Source organism: Indicator indicator, chromosome 3, assembly GCF_027791375.1.
Source record: "Indicator indicator isolate 239-I01 chromosome 3, UM_Iind_1.1, whole genome shotgun sequence".
Lineage (NCBI taxonomy): Eukaryota > Metazoa > Chordata > Aves > Piciformes > Indicatoridae > Indicator > Indicator indicator.
The window spans coordinates 24078009-24093618 of NC_072012.1; the positions used below are offsets into that span (position 1 = coordinate 24078009).

Consider the following 15610-nt stretch of genomic DNA (forward strand, 5'->3'; position numbering starts at 1 on the left):
GCATTGCCCCATCCTGGTCTGTGTAGCCTTGTGTGGGGTCATAGCACAACCACAGGTTACTGAAGGGTCCAGCAGAAGGCACGGGATGTTGGGAGTGTGTCTTTGAGGCAGTTACCTGCAGCTGTCTGAGCAATCCTCCTTTTGCATTTCCAACCTCCTACAGCATGGAGCCCTAGGCTGTGAACAGCAGTGTATTATAGAGCTCTCCCACAGACCACATGCTGATTACTTAATCAGATGATTTATTAGAATATATTTTCTATCTCCAAATAAACTCGACTGGACAAAGAAACAAGACAAAAATTACATTACTCACTGTGCCAAAATACAATAGGCACCTCCAGATGTATTTACAGAGGAGAGCACTCTGCTGGGAAGCTCAGGAGGTGATAAGCACAGAGACTTGTGGCCTTTTATCTGATGGTCTGTTCAGACCCTAACTTTTGCATGTTGCATACTTGCTTTCCTGCTCCATAATTTCATTTTTAATGGCTATTACTTGTTCCTCTAGTCGTTTCAGTTGCTCTGCCTTGTTTTGTTTGGTTTGATTCAGGTCCTGAAGCTTCTTCTCCAAATCTGGAAGAGACATGCAATGATATTCATGTTTGCTGTGTAAATGAAATCCAGGGATTAACAGTGTTTCTTTTCCAAGCAGTTTTAGAGGCAATAAGCCCATTTCACCTGGGGAATGTTATCTATGCAATTGAAGGGAAAAGTCTGGCATCTGGATATAAAAAGAAATGGGACAGCCTTAAAGAAATTAATTTCTCAGCATGTGCTTTTGTTCAGCAGCTTGGATGGGGCAGGACACACAGATCTTTAAGCAATTGATTTAAATGGGAATACTCAGGGAACACTATGTCCACTGATGTATGTAAAGCTTAGACAACTGGGGTGTAATGGGTTTAGGTCTCCCTCCTTTACAGAAATGTTTTCTGCTGGTCCCTGTGAAGAAGTTACAGGAATGTAAACATATAGGTAATGAGTCAAACCCACATCATTCACTGCCTGTTTCCAACACATTTATCATCTGGGCATTTGGAGTGACTCTGATCTGTTCCTAAAGAATTTGCTCCTGGGATAAAAGTTCTGCTTCAGTTTTCCTGATATTAGATGGTACTTTTGGACATGAAGCCTGACAGGATCCTAGGCCCAAGGATTCCCAGTGGGAACGCCCGGACCTTCACTACAGGCACAGTTAGGTTCACTGTGTGTAATTACATGATATATGCTGTTCCATTTTGGTGATCCTCAAGCCCACCTCCAGGGCTGTGTGAGGACCAGTTCTAGTATGGCCATAGCAGCCATGGCCTCTGCTGCCCACAACCCCCCTCTGCCTCCTGCCCACTGCCCTGCAGGTCTAGGGCCCATGAGCTTCAGTCTCCACAAGCCAATATTTGTACCTGCTTTGTTTTGCCATTCCTCAGAGGTAATTTCTGAAGGGGAGCCAAGTATGGACTGAAAGCAGCTACCATGCAGCTCTATAACATAAGCCATCACTTGGGTAATGTAAGAAAAGATAGGGTGCAGGGGAAAGATTTAAGGTCCAAATGCCCAAAGTAAGTGCATAAATCAAGGCTTCCAGCTAAATCTGTAGCCAAGTTTTATGCAGATTTTTCACTTGTCCTGTTTTTTAAACTGGGAATCAAATCACTGTAACTCTGTATGAACACTTCTTAAACTCTGTTTATAGCAACTAATTAATGTCAGGAAAAGCACATAAGCCAAATCAATTCAATTACCTTTAAACTGTTTGAGTAGCTTCAAGCAGAGATTTTCACCAACTACATTGTTTTAAACCCAATTTCAGGTGAACCTATTCCTGTTAGTCTGTGTGCAAGAACTTCAGTTTAACTCAGGACTGTCAGAATTTTCACCACTCACTATGGATGTGAGAACACTACCTGTTATTCTTTTAATTTTTTTTTCGGTTTCTTTAACCAGTTTTTCTGCTTCTTCTTTCAGCTGCTTCACTTTTTCTAGTGTTACCTTTGGAGGTCTTCGGGCTTTTAGCTTTTCTTGAAGAATGGTGTACTTTCTTTTAATGTCAGCAAATTCCTGTAACAAAGTGCAATTACTTAATGTGAGAACATCTCATAATTAACCTGGCATAGCAAAAGAGATTTTTATGCTTTCTTTTAGATATCCTCTTTGAACTAAATTTTAAATTTCTCTTTCTCTTAAATCTTAGAAAAATCCATAATGTGTACATCAAACAATGCTTTGCAAAACCTGATAGAAATCAATTAAAACAAACTGCCAATGGAGCAATCTAAAAAGGGAGGGCAATAATGTAAGGAAAATACAATTTCACATTTTTAAAGCTCACACTTTTAATAGGGTCTTTGTGTAAATTTCATTTTGCCATTAGGCTTATTCAAATTTAATGAATTAATTACCTGGAGCAATATTGGGTTTTTTTACTTTTTTGGCTGGAGTGATATTTACTGGCTAATCCATTCCCTGCTGATTGAAGTTGCTGTTTAGATTTCAACTAGGTTTCTTATAACATGGAAGCTTGGCATTGCTCCAAGCTCGTGCTGTGGGTACCTGGTTCTCCTTGCAATTTCAGCAAATTTCCAGCTGCATTCTCCAAAATTTATGCTACTGAAAAGCACCCAGCCAACCAAAAACTCCAAGTAACTCCCACAGCAATTTTCTTCGAAGGAGAATGGCCCAGGATGAATAGCCAGGCTGCTTCCATCACTCACATATTTTAATATTTGGTTTTGTAGTTTGTTCTGTTGTTTACTGGTACCTCTAGTATCCATGGGTTTTATACACAGTGCAAGTAAAATGTCACTGAGTAGCCAGAGAAATGTGTATGTTTTCTTTCATTCAAGCAAACAGAAGTGTTACATGCCAAAATAAAATGGCATGTAAAATAAAATAGAAAGAAAAAATCACTCTTAACCTGTACGACATAAGCAAAATGTTAAGTTTTGAGAAGAGCAAGGTAACACAATTACACTTCTGAATTAAAAATGCTATCAAACATGGAGGGAATCTTTTTTTTCCTTTAACACGTGACAAGAAGGCTTACGTTATCAGTATTCTCAGCTTGCTTGTGTGCTGCTTTTGCCCATGCTCTTGCTTTTGTGGCTTGATTCTTGTTCATCTGCACTTTTGCCCACAGTGTGGAAATATCATCTTCCATCTCAGACTGTTTTGCTGACAAGTCATTTAGTTCATCATTTGTCTTGTTCACTTGATTCTCAGCCTAAAACAGAGCAGTTGAAAGCTGTGATTTCTTATGCAACATCCCTCCAGCTTGCAGAGTGTGGTAATGAGTGAGATTAATGTCAGTTTAAGAAGAGTCCCTTAAGCATTATGGAATATATGTCACATCTGTGCCACATTTTGGGTCTAATTATTGAAGTTTACACTAAGGAAAATTTGAGATGAAGTGTCTTTTTCTAAAATGTATATAGTACAGAAATTAAAATATTTATAGCAAGATACCTGTGAGATTTGTGTTTTGATGCCTTGTATTTCTTCATTTAACTTCATGACATTGTTTCTGGAGTGTCCTTGGGACTTCACAATATTTTTTAGTTTATTATTAATTTCATCCACTGGCAGAAGAGCTTTAGCTGCTTTACTAAAATGGAAAAACAGAAGTGTGTGTAGTATTGTAGCATAGAGAGCAAAGCAAGAACATGTTTCAAACGCACCCAGGCTCACATGCAGAAATGTTCCCTCAAGTCCAATAGCAGCTATTCAAATTGTGGTGTTTAAGTTAGCAAAGCAAAACCTCAGTAAGAGACTACACGTGAGCTGCCATATTTAAAGGTGAGTCTGGGTGCTGCAGGCTGCCTAATGATGACTCACAGGTGAACATAATTTCTCCCTCCACAATTCTCATTTATTTTTTCTCACCCATACTTAAACATCACAGTGAACCAGATGTAATGCTCCACTAAGTCCAAGGTGAAATTAAGTAGCTGTTTTGGCCTCTGACTCAGCAGGCAGGAGGAGCCTCCTAGGAGCGTTGGCTCCTGCAGCCTGAGCAGTCATGGCTCATTCCTGCTAGAAAGGCCTTGTAGAAATGGCAAGCTGAAATCAGCTGTCACCTGAACTTTCCCTCCAGTGTTATTAGGGTACTACCCGGGCTGTGGAGCAGTCCTATTGTGCACAGTGCTACCCCATCTGGAGTTGGCATGCCACTGTGAGAACACCCTACTCACTCAGATTCTTGTGCCTCTACCAGCAGTGTCCGAGCTTCCTCCTGTTTTCTGTTTCTCTTATTTGCGTTTGGTGTGCACTTCTCACAGTGGTTCATATTGCCCCTGATTTTGTCAAGGATGGCCATGAGCTCTTGTAGAGTCAGGGGAAGACTTATTTGCAGAACATAACTTGCCACCCTGTCAATGTCTTCTGGAGGTGCACTCTCACCTGCAACAGAAATGGAGCTGAGAGTATCCTGAAACAGCTCTTTCCTCCAAGTGAAATGTAGATTGTTATTATGGCTACCTCCCCTTGGAGTTATGTGGGAGAATAAAGCTGACAGTCACAGCGTTTTGTAATTTAATATTATGCTTCCAGGTACTGCTGTTAGTGTTGTCAGAACTAGCTAAAATGAGGATTTGAACCCACTTTGAACTGGGTTATTAAAAATTCTGATGTAGAACTGAGCCCATGTGAGGTTTTAAATCGGCGTACAGCACAGCTAGATGTGTCAGAGCCCATTTCTGGCTTGGCCCCCAGATCAAAGAGGTGCTGGAGGGACTGGGGTGTGAATAGAGCTTTCCAAGCTGGCTGGTGAGTGTAATGCCTTCCCTGGAGTTGCTGCAATACTGGGAAAATGCTTCCTTCACTAGTTAATGAGAAAGGCTAAGTTACAGAGGAAACTTGTGTCAGACTCAGATAGGATAGGAATTTATAGTGGAAAAAACTTCTGACAATTTCCCCTACAAATGAGCTCATTGTAAGAGGCATAAGCACACAGAGTCATGAAGTCTTATGTTTTGTTTTCTGCTCACTTCCCTTTATAGACAAGTTCTTGGGTGAAACCAGTTGAAACATATATAATGTTTGTGCTAATGCTCCAAAGTAACCGTGCAAACAGTAATGTGTTCCTGAGAGCTATTTTCCATAGAAACATAGTAATCTAAAACCACTATTCATGCCAGTCAAGTCAGCAGACTTAATGTGACTGTACACATCTCAGTTGTTACTGTTCTTAAATTGAAATTTACAAAACAAAAAAAGAATGCTTTTATAATTATTAGTGAATGCTGTATGTCTGCTAAGAAACATAAAAGAAGAGTCAAAGGTGGAATTTTCAGTTGCTGAGAATCTGAAGGACTTAAATGGAGTTTTTCTTCCAATTCAATAAAATAAATGTCCCTGAAAAAAAAGAAAATTCCCTGTCTTCTGCCCTTAATCCCATTTCAATGTAGAGTTATGGATTCTAAGGGACTGCCAACACACAATCCTTAGAAACTTACAATATCATCTATATTCAAGAGATTAAAAAAATCCTAACACATTTGAACTCTGATATGCATCTGGTAAAAAAAAACTTAGAATCACAGAATGGTAGGGGTTGGAAGGGACCTCCGGAGATCATTTAGTCCAACCCCACTGCCAAAGCAGGGTCCATTTTTACAGCATTTTTCAGCAGTCATGAGGGAGGAAAAAGTTTTAAGGTATATATGGTTGTTTTGTAATTTTTTTATAGGAGCTGTGAAGTTCTGTCAGAATCTTTGATTCCTCAAGTTTCAGCTTTACAGAGATGGAGTGGTATGTATTTTAATTCCCACGCTCCCTAGAGAGAGCCTTTATTTACAGGCCTGGAAGAAGGGGGTGGAATAACAATTTGAGGATGCATTGGATGTGCCTGTGTCTTTATGTATGGTATAAAATAATCATAGTAGTCCTTCACTCAGATAAGCTAGAAACTTGCATGCTGCAAATTAAGCACATTGATAAAGATGACAATCGGAATGTAACCAATCTATTGAAAAATCAATAAAAAGCCCTGTCACCTGAGAGAAAGAAGGACTAGAAAAAAAAGAGATTGAAAAAGATTGCACAGAGCAGGAGGCTGACAAGAAATTTTATGTCTGTACTGCTAGATCATTTTCTGGCCATCCATTATGATCTCTTATAATGGAATACATTGTAAAAATTAGTCAAAAAGAACTTCACGTATTTACCTAACAAGAAGTCTTTCACTTTTTGGATGAACTCCTTAGTGATCTCTTTGTCAAGTTCAATGTGATTCTTAGCACTCTCCAGTTGCCCATTAAATTGTGAACCTTTCAACTTGCTGTCTTCTGCCGTTTTTCTAATGCTTTCCAACTGGAAATATTAAAAACAGCAGTGCCATTTTCTGGAGGTTATCATCGCTTGGCAAGTTGAGCTCTGACACAAAAATAGTTTTGATCCACACCTCAGCTGGAATTTCTTAATGTGGCTTTGAAAAGTAGGAGGAGACCACGTTGGGGAACTCCAAAAGTTGCTACATCACAGCCTTCATCTGGCCTCAGGAAAAGCTTAAGTACAGCATTTGTTTTCTCTCTGCAATGACTGCTAAACCACAGCCCCTTCTGTCTTTTAAAGAAGGTGTAGAGTGTTGGTTTTGATTGCAGTACAATCAGATTCAGTACAGAAAAGGCACATAATTATGTAATTTCATTCGCCCTTTCACATTGGAATTGCTGCTTAAAATACAAGAGGACAAAAGTAACGAAGGCAGAGTTCAAGGCTTGTCTTGAAAGTTACATTTTACCATTAAATTAGTATTCTGGATAATTTAAATGAGAGCTTCAGATTAATTATCAAATTCCAACAGTATTTTGCTTTGCTCAGGGCTATAAGGAAATGCTCAGGTACCACCTTTCTGCAGTCTATGGAGAGAAGAGATTCACTGTTTCCTCATGCAACAAGAAAAATGGTGATGTTTCTACTTGCAAAACATCTCTAAACGCTTTACTCATATTATCACAGAGCTGCCTGAGGCTTGTGAGCACTAGAGGCAGCCTGGTGCTCACCACCTCGTTTTGCTGCTGCCCCTCTGTGTCCTGGGTCCCCAGCATGTGCCCCATTGCTCATTTCTAAACCCTTTAGCTGTGATGCAGTGTCTCCTGCATTTTTCAAAAAAGGAAATGGATACCCAGGCACCCTCCAGGGACAGGACAAAGCTACAGCAGAATGACATTTCTGTTGGAAAATGTGTTTTGCCTATAACTGTATTAGGCAACATCTCTGACTGGGAATAAGAACAAACTCTCTTTACTGGTGTTTTGAGATTTGAGTGTTTTGTTTCCTTAGCAGGTGTTGCATTTGCCACGCTTTGCTTCAGTTACTTTTCACTGCTACTTGGCAGTACAGCTGACTACTCAATGCCCTTCTAAACACCACTGAGGGCAGAAAAGCCTTATCTTGAAATGAATTGAAAAAAATATTTAATAGCAAACATAAGAGTAATATGAAGTTGTATAAACAGAGATTAATGCTATGCACAACAGTAATTCTATTGCAATAAGCGTGGGCTGTACTCAGGCTATGGACAAATAGTGCTGTTTGAATCTTTCCAAATGAAAGTACAGACAATACTAGCTTGATGTCACCAACTTCCATGGGCACAGGGCATCATGACCTGTGAGATTTCAGCAGCTGTAAGGAATAGGAACACATAGCTAGAGCCACAGTCTCTGGATAGCATCTAATACTGCTGGTACTTAAGCATGATAGATGTATGATGTTGGGAAATTGTTCATCACTATGTCAGTACTCTCTGTCCAAGGAACAGGTGAGTTTTTGTAAATTTATGACCTCCCAAATCTCATCCTCCATCCATTTCACTGAACAAATGTAGGTTTGATATACAGCACCTGATTCTCAGGTTCTTGTAACTGAGTAGTCAAGTTATTTAGCAATGCAGCAGTCTCCTCAGCTTTCCTGAAGACATCAGTGGAGAGAGGAAGAACTCCACTGCAGTTTGGGCCCCCACACTGCCTGAGTCTGTGCCTGTCCCAGCACAAAGCTCCCCTGCAGACCGACATGAAACAGGGCTGGTCTCCTGTCACCCCACATATCTGCAATAAGGAAGATACTTATGTCAGGATTCTTCTGTCTCCTGAGTTAGACATCATATGAACATTTAACATTGAATGGGATTTTCCCAAAGATGGGTGTCATTGCCAGTTACAGGTACCCTTCCCCTGACTTGAAGATGGCAGCCCTTGGCTCAGAGCATCCTTGCAGGAGCCATTTTCTGGGCTCCATGTGTTGCACTAAGACCCTTGCTTCATACTTCTATGGGAAAAGTGCTGAAATCAACCTGCGGGTCAGTGGCTTGTTTTAAAAGATCCAGATGACCTCTCACACAACATGGAACCACGTCTAGTCTTCCATCCCCAAGAGATGTTGAGACTAAAGGCCTAGATGGAGTATCTCTTTCATATCTGTCAGGGCTGGCTGAACGTGCTATCAGGTGTTCATTGCCACCCCACAGAAGGACAGAAGTCCCTTCCTCACCCATGGGTAGTGCAAAAGATCTGTGAGCACTCACCATCCTCTCCAGGGCAAAGTTGCTCTGCTTAGTTTAAGTTACTGATGTAGAAAGTTGGGGGTTAATCTTTCTGAATTTACACTAATGTCCTCTTGAGACTAGAGAGTGCTTAAACAGTTCCTTGTGCTAGGTCTGCCCTGGGAGCAATGGATGGTAGTAACCACAGCTGAGAAATGCAGCTGTTTCTGATGTGAAAGCATATCTGTGCCAGGGAACTGACATTTTCCAGATTTAAACATGCACATATGCAAAACCTACTATCTGCATGGAAAAAAAATAATTGTTTGGCTCCCATTCAAAATCCACAGCACCTACCTTTTCATTCCAATTTTGGATGTTGGACCTCCTGATCATCTTGAGCTGTTCCAGCACATTGCTTGCTTTCAAGGCCTGATGGCCCAACATAGTGAGCGTACAGTTCCTGGTGTACTCCGAGTATCTTACAACAGGGGTTGTCTCACTGGTCTTCTGTTCTGCCAGCAATGATACTTCAAAGTGTTTCCTAATGTTGCTGATGGCCTCTGTAGAAACATAAATAGGGTTTAGCACCATCTGTATTTTTGTTGCATTTAATCCATGTATTTTCTTGAATTCTGGACAAATGATGAATGACAGGTGATTCAGTTTGTTGTCACTGGCGGTAGATTTGGGACACCAGGGGAGTGTTGTCCCACCAGGAGCTATCATTTCCTCAGTAAACTTTTAAATCCTTTACTCAGCCAGTTTCCAAAAAGGTATAGCTAGTGATACTCATAAAACCTGCTGTAATAGATGCAAATACAATGGATCCCATGTCCTTCTTCAGGGTCCAAGGTGTTTGAGAAGCCAGTGGAAGACACAAAAGTATGAAGAAGATCCCGTTAATAACACAAACTGCTGCTGATCTGCATTCATCAGTAGCTCACACATTACTGCCACTGTTGGTTTGATAAAGCTCTTGCCATTTATGCTGTTTTGAAGTTTAAGCAGGAGAACTGTTTCTCCCAGTTGTAAAACCAATGAAATGATCAGCTTTCTGATTGTGAATCAGGAAAGCATCTGTCCTGTCTGTTCAGCATAGCACCCAAAAGTTAAACAGTCTGCTGAATCGAGGCCAAAATTTAGATTACAAAATTTAGAATTTATGAGTTTTCTTTGGCTCTGGAAAATCTAATTTCAGGGTTAATGCCTTAACAATAAAAAAACCCAAAACATTTCCATGATAAGCTTGTAGGTCAGGCAAAAAAATACTTTCAGCAAGAGTCTTTCTTGTTTGCTTAGTCTAAACTTTCCCTTTAGCAGACTCAAAATGATTGGAGAATATTACATTTTTTTGCAGATTAATAGCCTAAGGAAAGGACTCAGGCCTTTTGCAAAACATAATTTAAAGCTCCTGCTGCTGAGGTTTCCCAGATTCCCCAAATACCCAGGCAGAAGTATGTGCAATGGGCCAGAACTGATGTGTCAACAGTGTAAAAGCAGTAGAGGTCATTGATTAACAACCCTCTTTGTACTGGTAACCAACTCAGTTACTAGTTGAAGTCAATGACAAGACACTTGTTAAATCTTGCATGCTTTGAAATAGTCCTTGGCCTTGCTTTGATGGAAGCTGAACAATATTTAGTTATCGTGTGCAAGCAGAGTTATTTAATCTTGTAACTCTTAGGAAAAATATACAGTTTAAACTTAGCTCCTAATACAAAACACTGGCAAGAGGCTGCTGTAAATCCATATATAACAGAATGTTTTCTGTGCAATAGTTTCATCACAGGAATACTTTACAGTGGTTCAGCTCTCCATTAAGTGGCCCAAATGCATTTTTCATGCTTGGTTTGCGGTGGAGCTATTGAACCTCCAAGTTCCTTTATGCTAAACACAGTGTCTTAGCATAGGCTTCATTTACAGCCTAGGAAGCTGTACTTGCTGCATTACCACACCACAGTGGCTGCAAGGCCAGGGGCCAAGGCTGGGAAGCTGTAATTTAATGAGTTCTCATAAACCGCAAACATTCTTTTAAGGAAACTTGTGTCTTGTTTTTTTTTTTTCCAGTGATTTTAATTCATTATTAGATATTGATGCTTCCAGGTCAGGTGTCGGAATGTATACTTGTGAGGAAGTCTCTTGAGTCCTGATCCTCTGCAAAGAGAGGTAGGTAGGAGCCTGTTCCCCATGTGTGGCTAAAGCAGAACTGGAAATATGTCCCAGACTGTATGTGGCCATATCCTGCTCTACCTCAGCAAAAGGAGAGGAAAAAGCAGATGGAGCCATACATAGGATGTGCTGCTGTTCCTGAAATGAAGATGGGTATGAGGGAGCCAGGCTTTCTTTGGGATATTAGAGAAGGTGGTTATCTTGGTGGAAAAGTTGTTTCTGTGCTGTTAGATGCTTGGTGGCCAAACCAACGAGTACTTGTGGCCCTGACCAGAAATTCAGCTTAAATTCAAGGTCTTCCTTTCCCCACACCCCCGTATGCTTTTTATAGGGCTGTTTATTCATCTCCTGAGGCTAAAAAACAAAGTGGGTTTGGAATGTGACCAGAGAGCACTATGGATGCTTCAGCTGCACATCCACTGACCTCTGTGGGATTTACAGTTTCTTTGCTTTCCTGCCTTTCTCAGAGTTTTCACAAGGCTCAGTTGAATTGGGAAGCCTAGGAGAGTTGTGCTGATTGCTCACACAGGGACCTGAGTGGAAGAGTTGGCTCCAGGGACATTGCCAAGTACAATGGGGCATGGGAGCCCTAAATCTCAATTAATCCTTCTTCCTTCCTTTTTTTTTTTTTTAAAAAAAACCTTTTCTAGGCCAATCTTCTCACCCTAATGAAACAGAGAGGAACTGTAAATGGGAGTGCATTGCCTGTAACTTTGTATCTTCTCAGGGTTCACATCTTGGAAGTCATCTCTTTAGAGAGTATACTGCTGACAGTTTTCTGCCACTGTGAATCTAACCACAGATGCTAGCCACTAGCATCTGTTCAGGATCCCCAAGTGGTACCTCTCTGTCTTTCTCCAGAAATCAGTCTGTGTGACTTTGTCATTACTGCTGTAATGACACTGTGCTCTAAAGCCACTGATGGAGACTATATTTACCTCAATGATTCCAAGGAACTCAGTTCTGACTTCATGTTTTTTGATGATGGAGAGCTAGTTCCTTACCACATAAAGTCATGTATTTTCCCATGGGAACACTAAGAAGTTGCACTGTGACTCTTTGCTTTAATTAAACAAACCATTGCTGTACAACATTCTTTAAATATTGGCAAGAGTAAGTCAGAACTGGGGAAAAAAATCTTTTGCTGTTCTACTGTATGATGTGTGAATCTATACTGTGAGTCTGGGCAGCTTTTAAATCCTGATATAAACATCAGAATTCATGAGACTTCTGACTGATGTCACCCTGGCATATTTATCTGAAATCTAGGATGCTAGAAATCATGGCATTTTAAGATAAAAGGAAATTTGAAAAGTCAGTATAAAATTGTTGGTAGTACATATTTACATTTTTATGCTACCAAAGGAAGCTAAAGTCTAAGGACCTTTGATCTGCTGTAAAGTTGAACGTTGAGAAAAGCATTCTGAAAACATTAATGGAAAAGGTTCAGCTATGTCAGTTAGGTGCTGGCTGCCTTACCTTTAAGGTTCAAGTAACGAAAACTCTGATGCAGATGCATTTTCTGTTGTAGAAGTTCATACACTAGGTCAGCTTCTTCCCCAATGTCTCCTATGTTCTTGTTAAAGTCAGGAAACTCATAGAGTGTACTGTGAAGGGCACCCATCTGTGCAACTTCTTGTCTGAAAGGGAGATGGCAGTTATGCAGAAGTCAGACTGGATTGCTTGTAAACTAGAACTGAGATACACAATATTTTAGAGGGCAAGTGATCAATTTCCAAATGAGAAGAAATATTTACTTGTAATGGCTTGTTTAGAAAACTTGTAGGATGAATGGGAAAATTCCAGCATTTAACTATATGTATGTGGGGAACAGATAATATATGTAAGGATTATTCACATATCTATTGACAACAATGATTTAGCAGTCCAGCTGATCAGAAGCAGGACTTGATAGCTGGTAGAGCTTGGGGGAAAACTACTTTGTCAGGGGGGTTTTATCAGGAGCATCCAAGCCCTTACTGAATGTAGCCTTGAAAATCCTTGATGCCTGAGAGGGCCTCCAGTGAAAGAACAGGATGCCTCAAAATTCTTTCCGTTTCAGAAATGGCATCTTCAAAGGCTTTGAAGCGCAAGTCACAGCTGGGCATTTGTCCTCCTTTATCTTCGAGATTTGCAGCAAACCTCATTAACCCCTGCACAGTCTGAGCAAGGGCCATAATTTCAGTGTCCCACTGTTCAAAACAAAGATGGCACTGTTGGCAAGAGGGAAAGTCTTTATCAAAGCCACGGCTGCACTGATTGCATAACCGGCCAGTGACACCAGCACGGCAGCTACATGCACCAGTGGCTTTGTCACACTTGGGCTGGCTGGTTCCCTCCGGGTTACACTCGCACACTGCAAGAAAAGGACAACAGGTTACATCCAGTTGTTCTTTATCCATGGGATTAATGCATGCAAAAAGTGCAATCATGCATTTCAAGACAATAAAAACAAACTGGTGTTTGAGCTAAAGCAAAGTGGACTGCCTGGCTAAAGGCTCTTCTTCATCTTTAATGTACATGGTCCCATTATAACCGTAGAAGGAACAATACAGATAAATAATACAAACACATTTTTCTGTTTCATACACACAAATATATGGAAGCCTGCTTCTCTACATGTATGTCCTGTCTGCCCCATGAATATAAAAGGTAAATGTTTCTTTTAAGGCAGTTTCTAATCCCATTGTCCCCACTCAGTAATACTCACAAATGCATTGTGTCCGGGGATTGCCAAAGTAATTTTCCTCACATTCATCACAACATCTTCCACTGTAACCTAGCTTACATGGACACTGGCCTGTAAGCTGTAAAGACAGGATTAAATAACTTCCTGCACAGTCACCAAGGGCAAGTACTGCCTGACCAACCTAGTAGCTTTCTATGATCGTGCAACTACATCAGTGGACAAGGGAAGACAAACAGATCTCATTTATCTGAGCTTTTGTAATGTAAAATAGCCCACAACATCCTTCACTCTAAACTGGAGAGATATGGATTTGATGGGTGTCCAGTGGATAAGGAATTGGTTGGATGATACCTTACAAAGGGTAGTGACAACAGCTCGATATCCAGATGGAGACAGGTGACAAGTCGTACCCCTCAAGAGTCTGTATTAGGGACCAGTGCTGTTCAATATCTTCATCAATGATACAGACTGTGAGATTGAGTGCACCTTCAGCAAGTTTGTAGATAACACCAAGCTGAGTGGTGTGGTTGATATCAGCTGTGGTTGATAGAACTGCAATGCCATCCAGAGAGATCTGGACAGGCTGGAGAAGTGGACTAAGGAGAATCTTATGAGGTTCAATAAGGCAAAGTGAAAGGTCCTGCACCTAGGTTGGGGTAATCCTTGGTATCAATACAGGCTGGGAGATGATGAAATATGGAGCAGCCCTGCAGAAAAGGACTTGCGGGTACTGGTGGTCGAGAAGCTGGACATGAGCCAACAATGCACACTTGTAGCTCAGAAGGCAAATCACATCCTGGGCTGCATCAAAAGAAATGTGGCCTGTAGATCAAGAGAGGTGATTCTGCCACTCTATTCTGCTCTGTGTTTCCTTATGTTCTTGTGACTAATGTCATATAGTGTATGGAAACTGCTGTGACACTGCTTGCACACAGTCTTTGAACACCATGGTTTATACAGTACTGGCCCACCTTTCCCATCTTCCTCCTGAAGGCTGTGAAAACAAAATGGACTTTGAGAGGTGGCTTTACTTTACTAATATGAAAGATTTTGTATCTTCCAGTCTAGAGATGCTCTCTGAAAACTCATCCTCTGACTATGATCTGAGAGTGGATTATTTTCCCTTGCAAAAGAGATTAATTTCTTATTTTTGCTGGAGAAAAATACTCATCTTAACAATTCAGCTTTTAACTACATGATATATTGTCTGTAACTGAAAACTTTGAGGGTACATTATGCCCAAGGAAATACATTTTTTAATTCAGCTATTAAATTAAACTGCAGGGAGTTACAGCTCTGATAACTGGTACAGCTCAGAAAAGCAGTAATAGTTCTTTGAGTTAAAAGCTACATTTGCTAGGAAAAAGAATAAACCCACTAAATAAATTGGAAGAGAAAGCATATGTGGAAACACATCAGCGAGAGCTTGGGATAAGCTCCTGGTGCTCTGAAATTAATAGCAAAATTGCTTTTGAGTTCATAGGACCACCATTTCACCTCTCTGTTCTGAAATGCTGTTTTATTTTTTCTACATTTAGCCCTAAAAAGTGCACAGGAATTGAAGATGAGGAAAGGTATTATAGCAGTCTCCTAGATGAGCAAGATTAATGTAATGGCAACAGCTGCTACTTTGTGAAAATAAACACTTAAAAAATACTCATATGACTCTTGGGTTCATGCCTGGACTTCTTTCTTGCCTATATGTATACTTCCCTATGTGACATTTCTTCAAAAGTATTTCTAAGAATCACTTGACAAAAAAACACACAGGCAAAGATAATTGCTTACAAGCAATGACTCAAAGTGATTGCACCAACTGCAATCTTCCAAAGACTTCTTGTTTTCAGGGACCACAACAGAAAACTATCCTCATAACAGAGTCCCCACAATGCCATGCCAAAACACCACCACCTCGATCCCCAGAAAACATAGTAATTTTCTTGCCTGGTTGCACTGGTTGCTAAGGGAGTTTTTTTCATCACAGTCACAGCTTTGACATCCTTTTCCACTAGCTAGGTTCCAGTAGCCAGAGGCACACTGGTCGCAGGTCATGCCCACCACATTGGGCAGGCAAGGGCAAGTTCCTGTGGCTGGGTCACATAGACAGGCTGCTTCTCCCCCTGAACACATAGCTGGGTGAACACCTGCTAGATTGCACATGCACCCTGGAAAAGAAGGAAAATTACTACAGTAGATGATAACATTGACAGGTGATGGACAATCAGAGCTGTACATAAAGCTCATGCTGTAGGTTTACTTCTGTAATCTTG

At 40.7% G+C, this 15610-nt stretch overlaps 1 protein-coding gene across 1 annotated transcript in view; it reads right to left on the reverse strand.

The window, feature by feature from the left end:
* Window positions 1-436: 436 nt before the first annotated feature.
* LAMB4 (laminin subunit beta 4) overlaps window positions 437-15610 on the reverse strand; it is a 41976-nt gene continuing 26802 nt past the window's right edge. The window contains exons 23-34 of the mRNA XM_054399329.1: window positions 15285-15505; window positions 13362-13458; window positions 12632-13007; window positions 12131-12291; window positions 8837-9042; window positions 7842-8045; window positions 6162-6306; window positions 4188-4395; window positions 3463-3601; window positions 3044-3220; window positions 1905-2058; window positions 437-576 (exon numbers count right to left, since the gene is read on the reverse strand). Coding sequence (XP_054255304.1) covers window positions 437-576; window positions 1905-2058; window positions 3044-3220; window positions 3463-3601; window positions 4188-4395; window positions 6162-6306; window positions 7842-8045; window positions 8837-9042; window positions 12131-12291; window positions 12632-13007; window positions 13362-13458; window positions 15285-15505 — 2228 coding nt within the window. The remainder of the gene's footprint in view (window positions 577-1904; window positions 2059-3043; window positions 3221-3462; window positions 3602-4187; window positions 4396-6161; window positions 6307-7841; window positions 8046-8836; window positions 9043-12130; window positions 12292-12631; window positions 13008-13361; window positions 13459-15284; window positions 15506-15610) is intronic.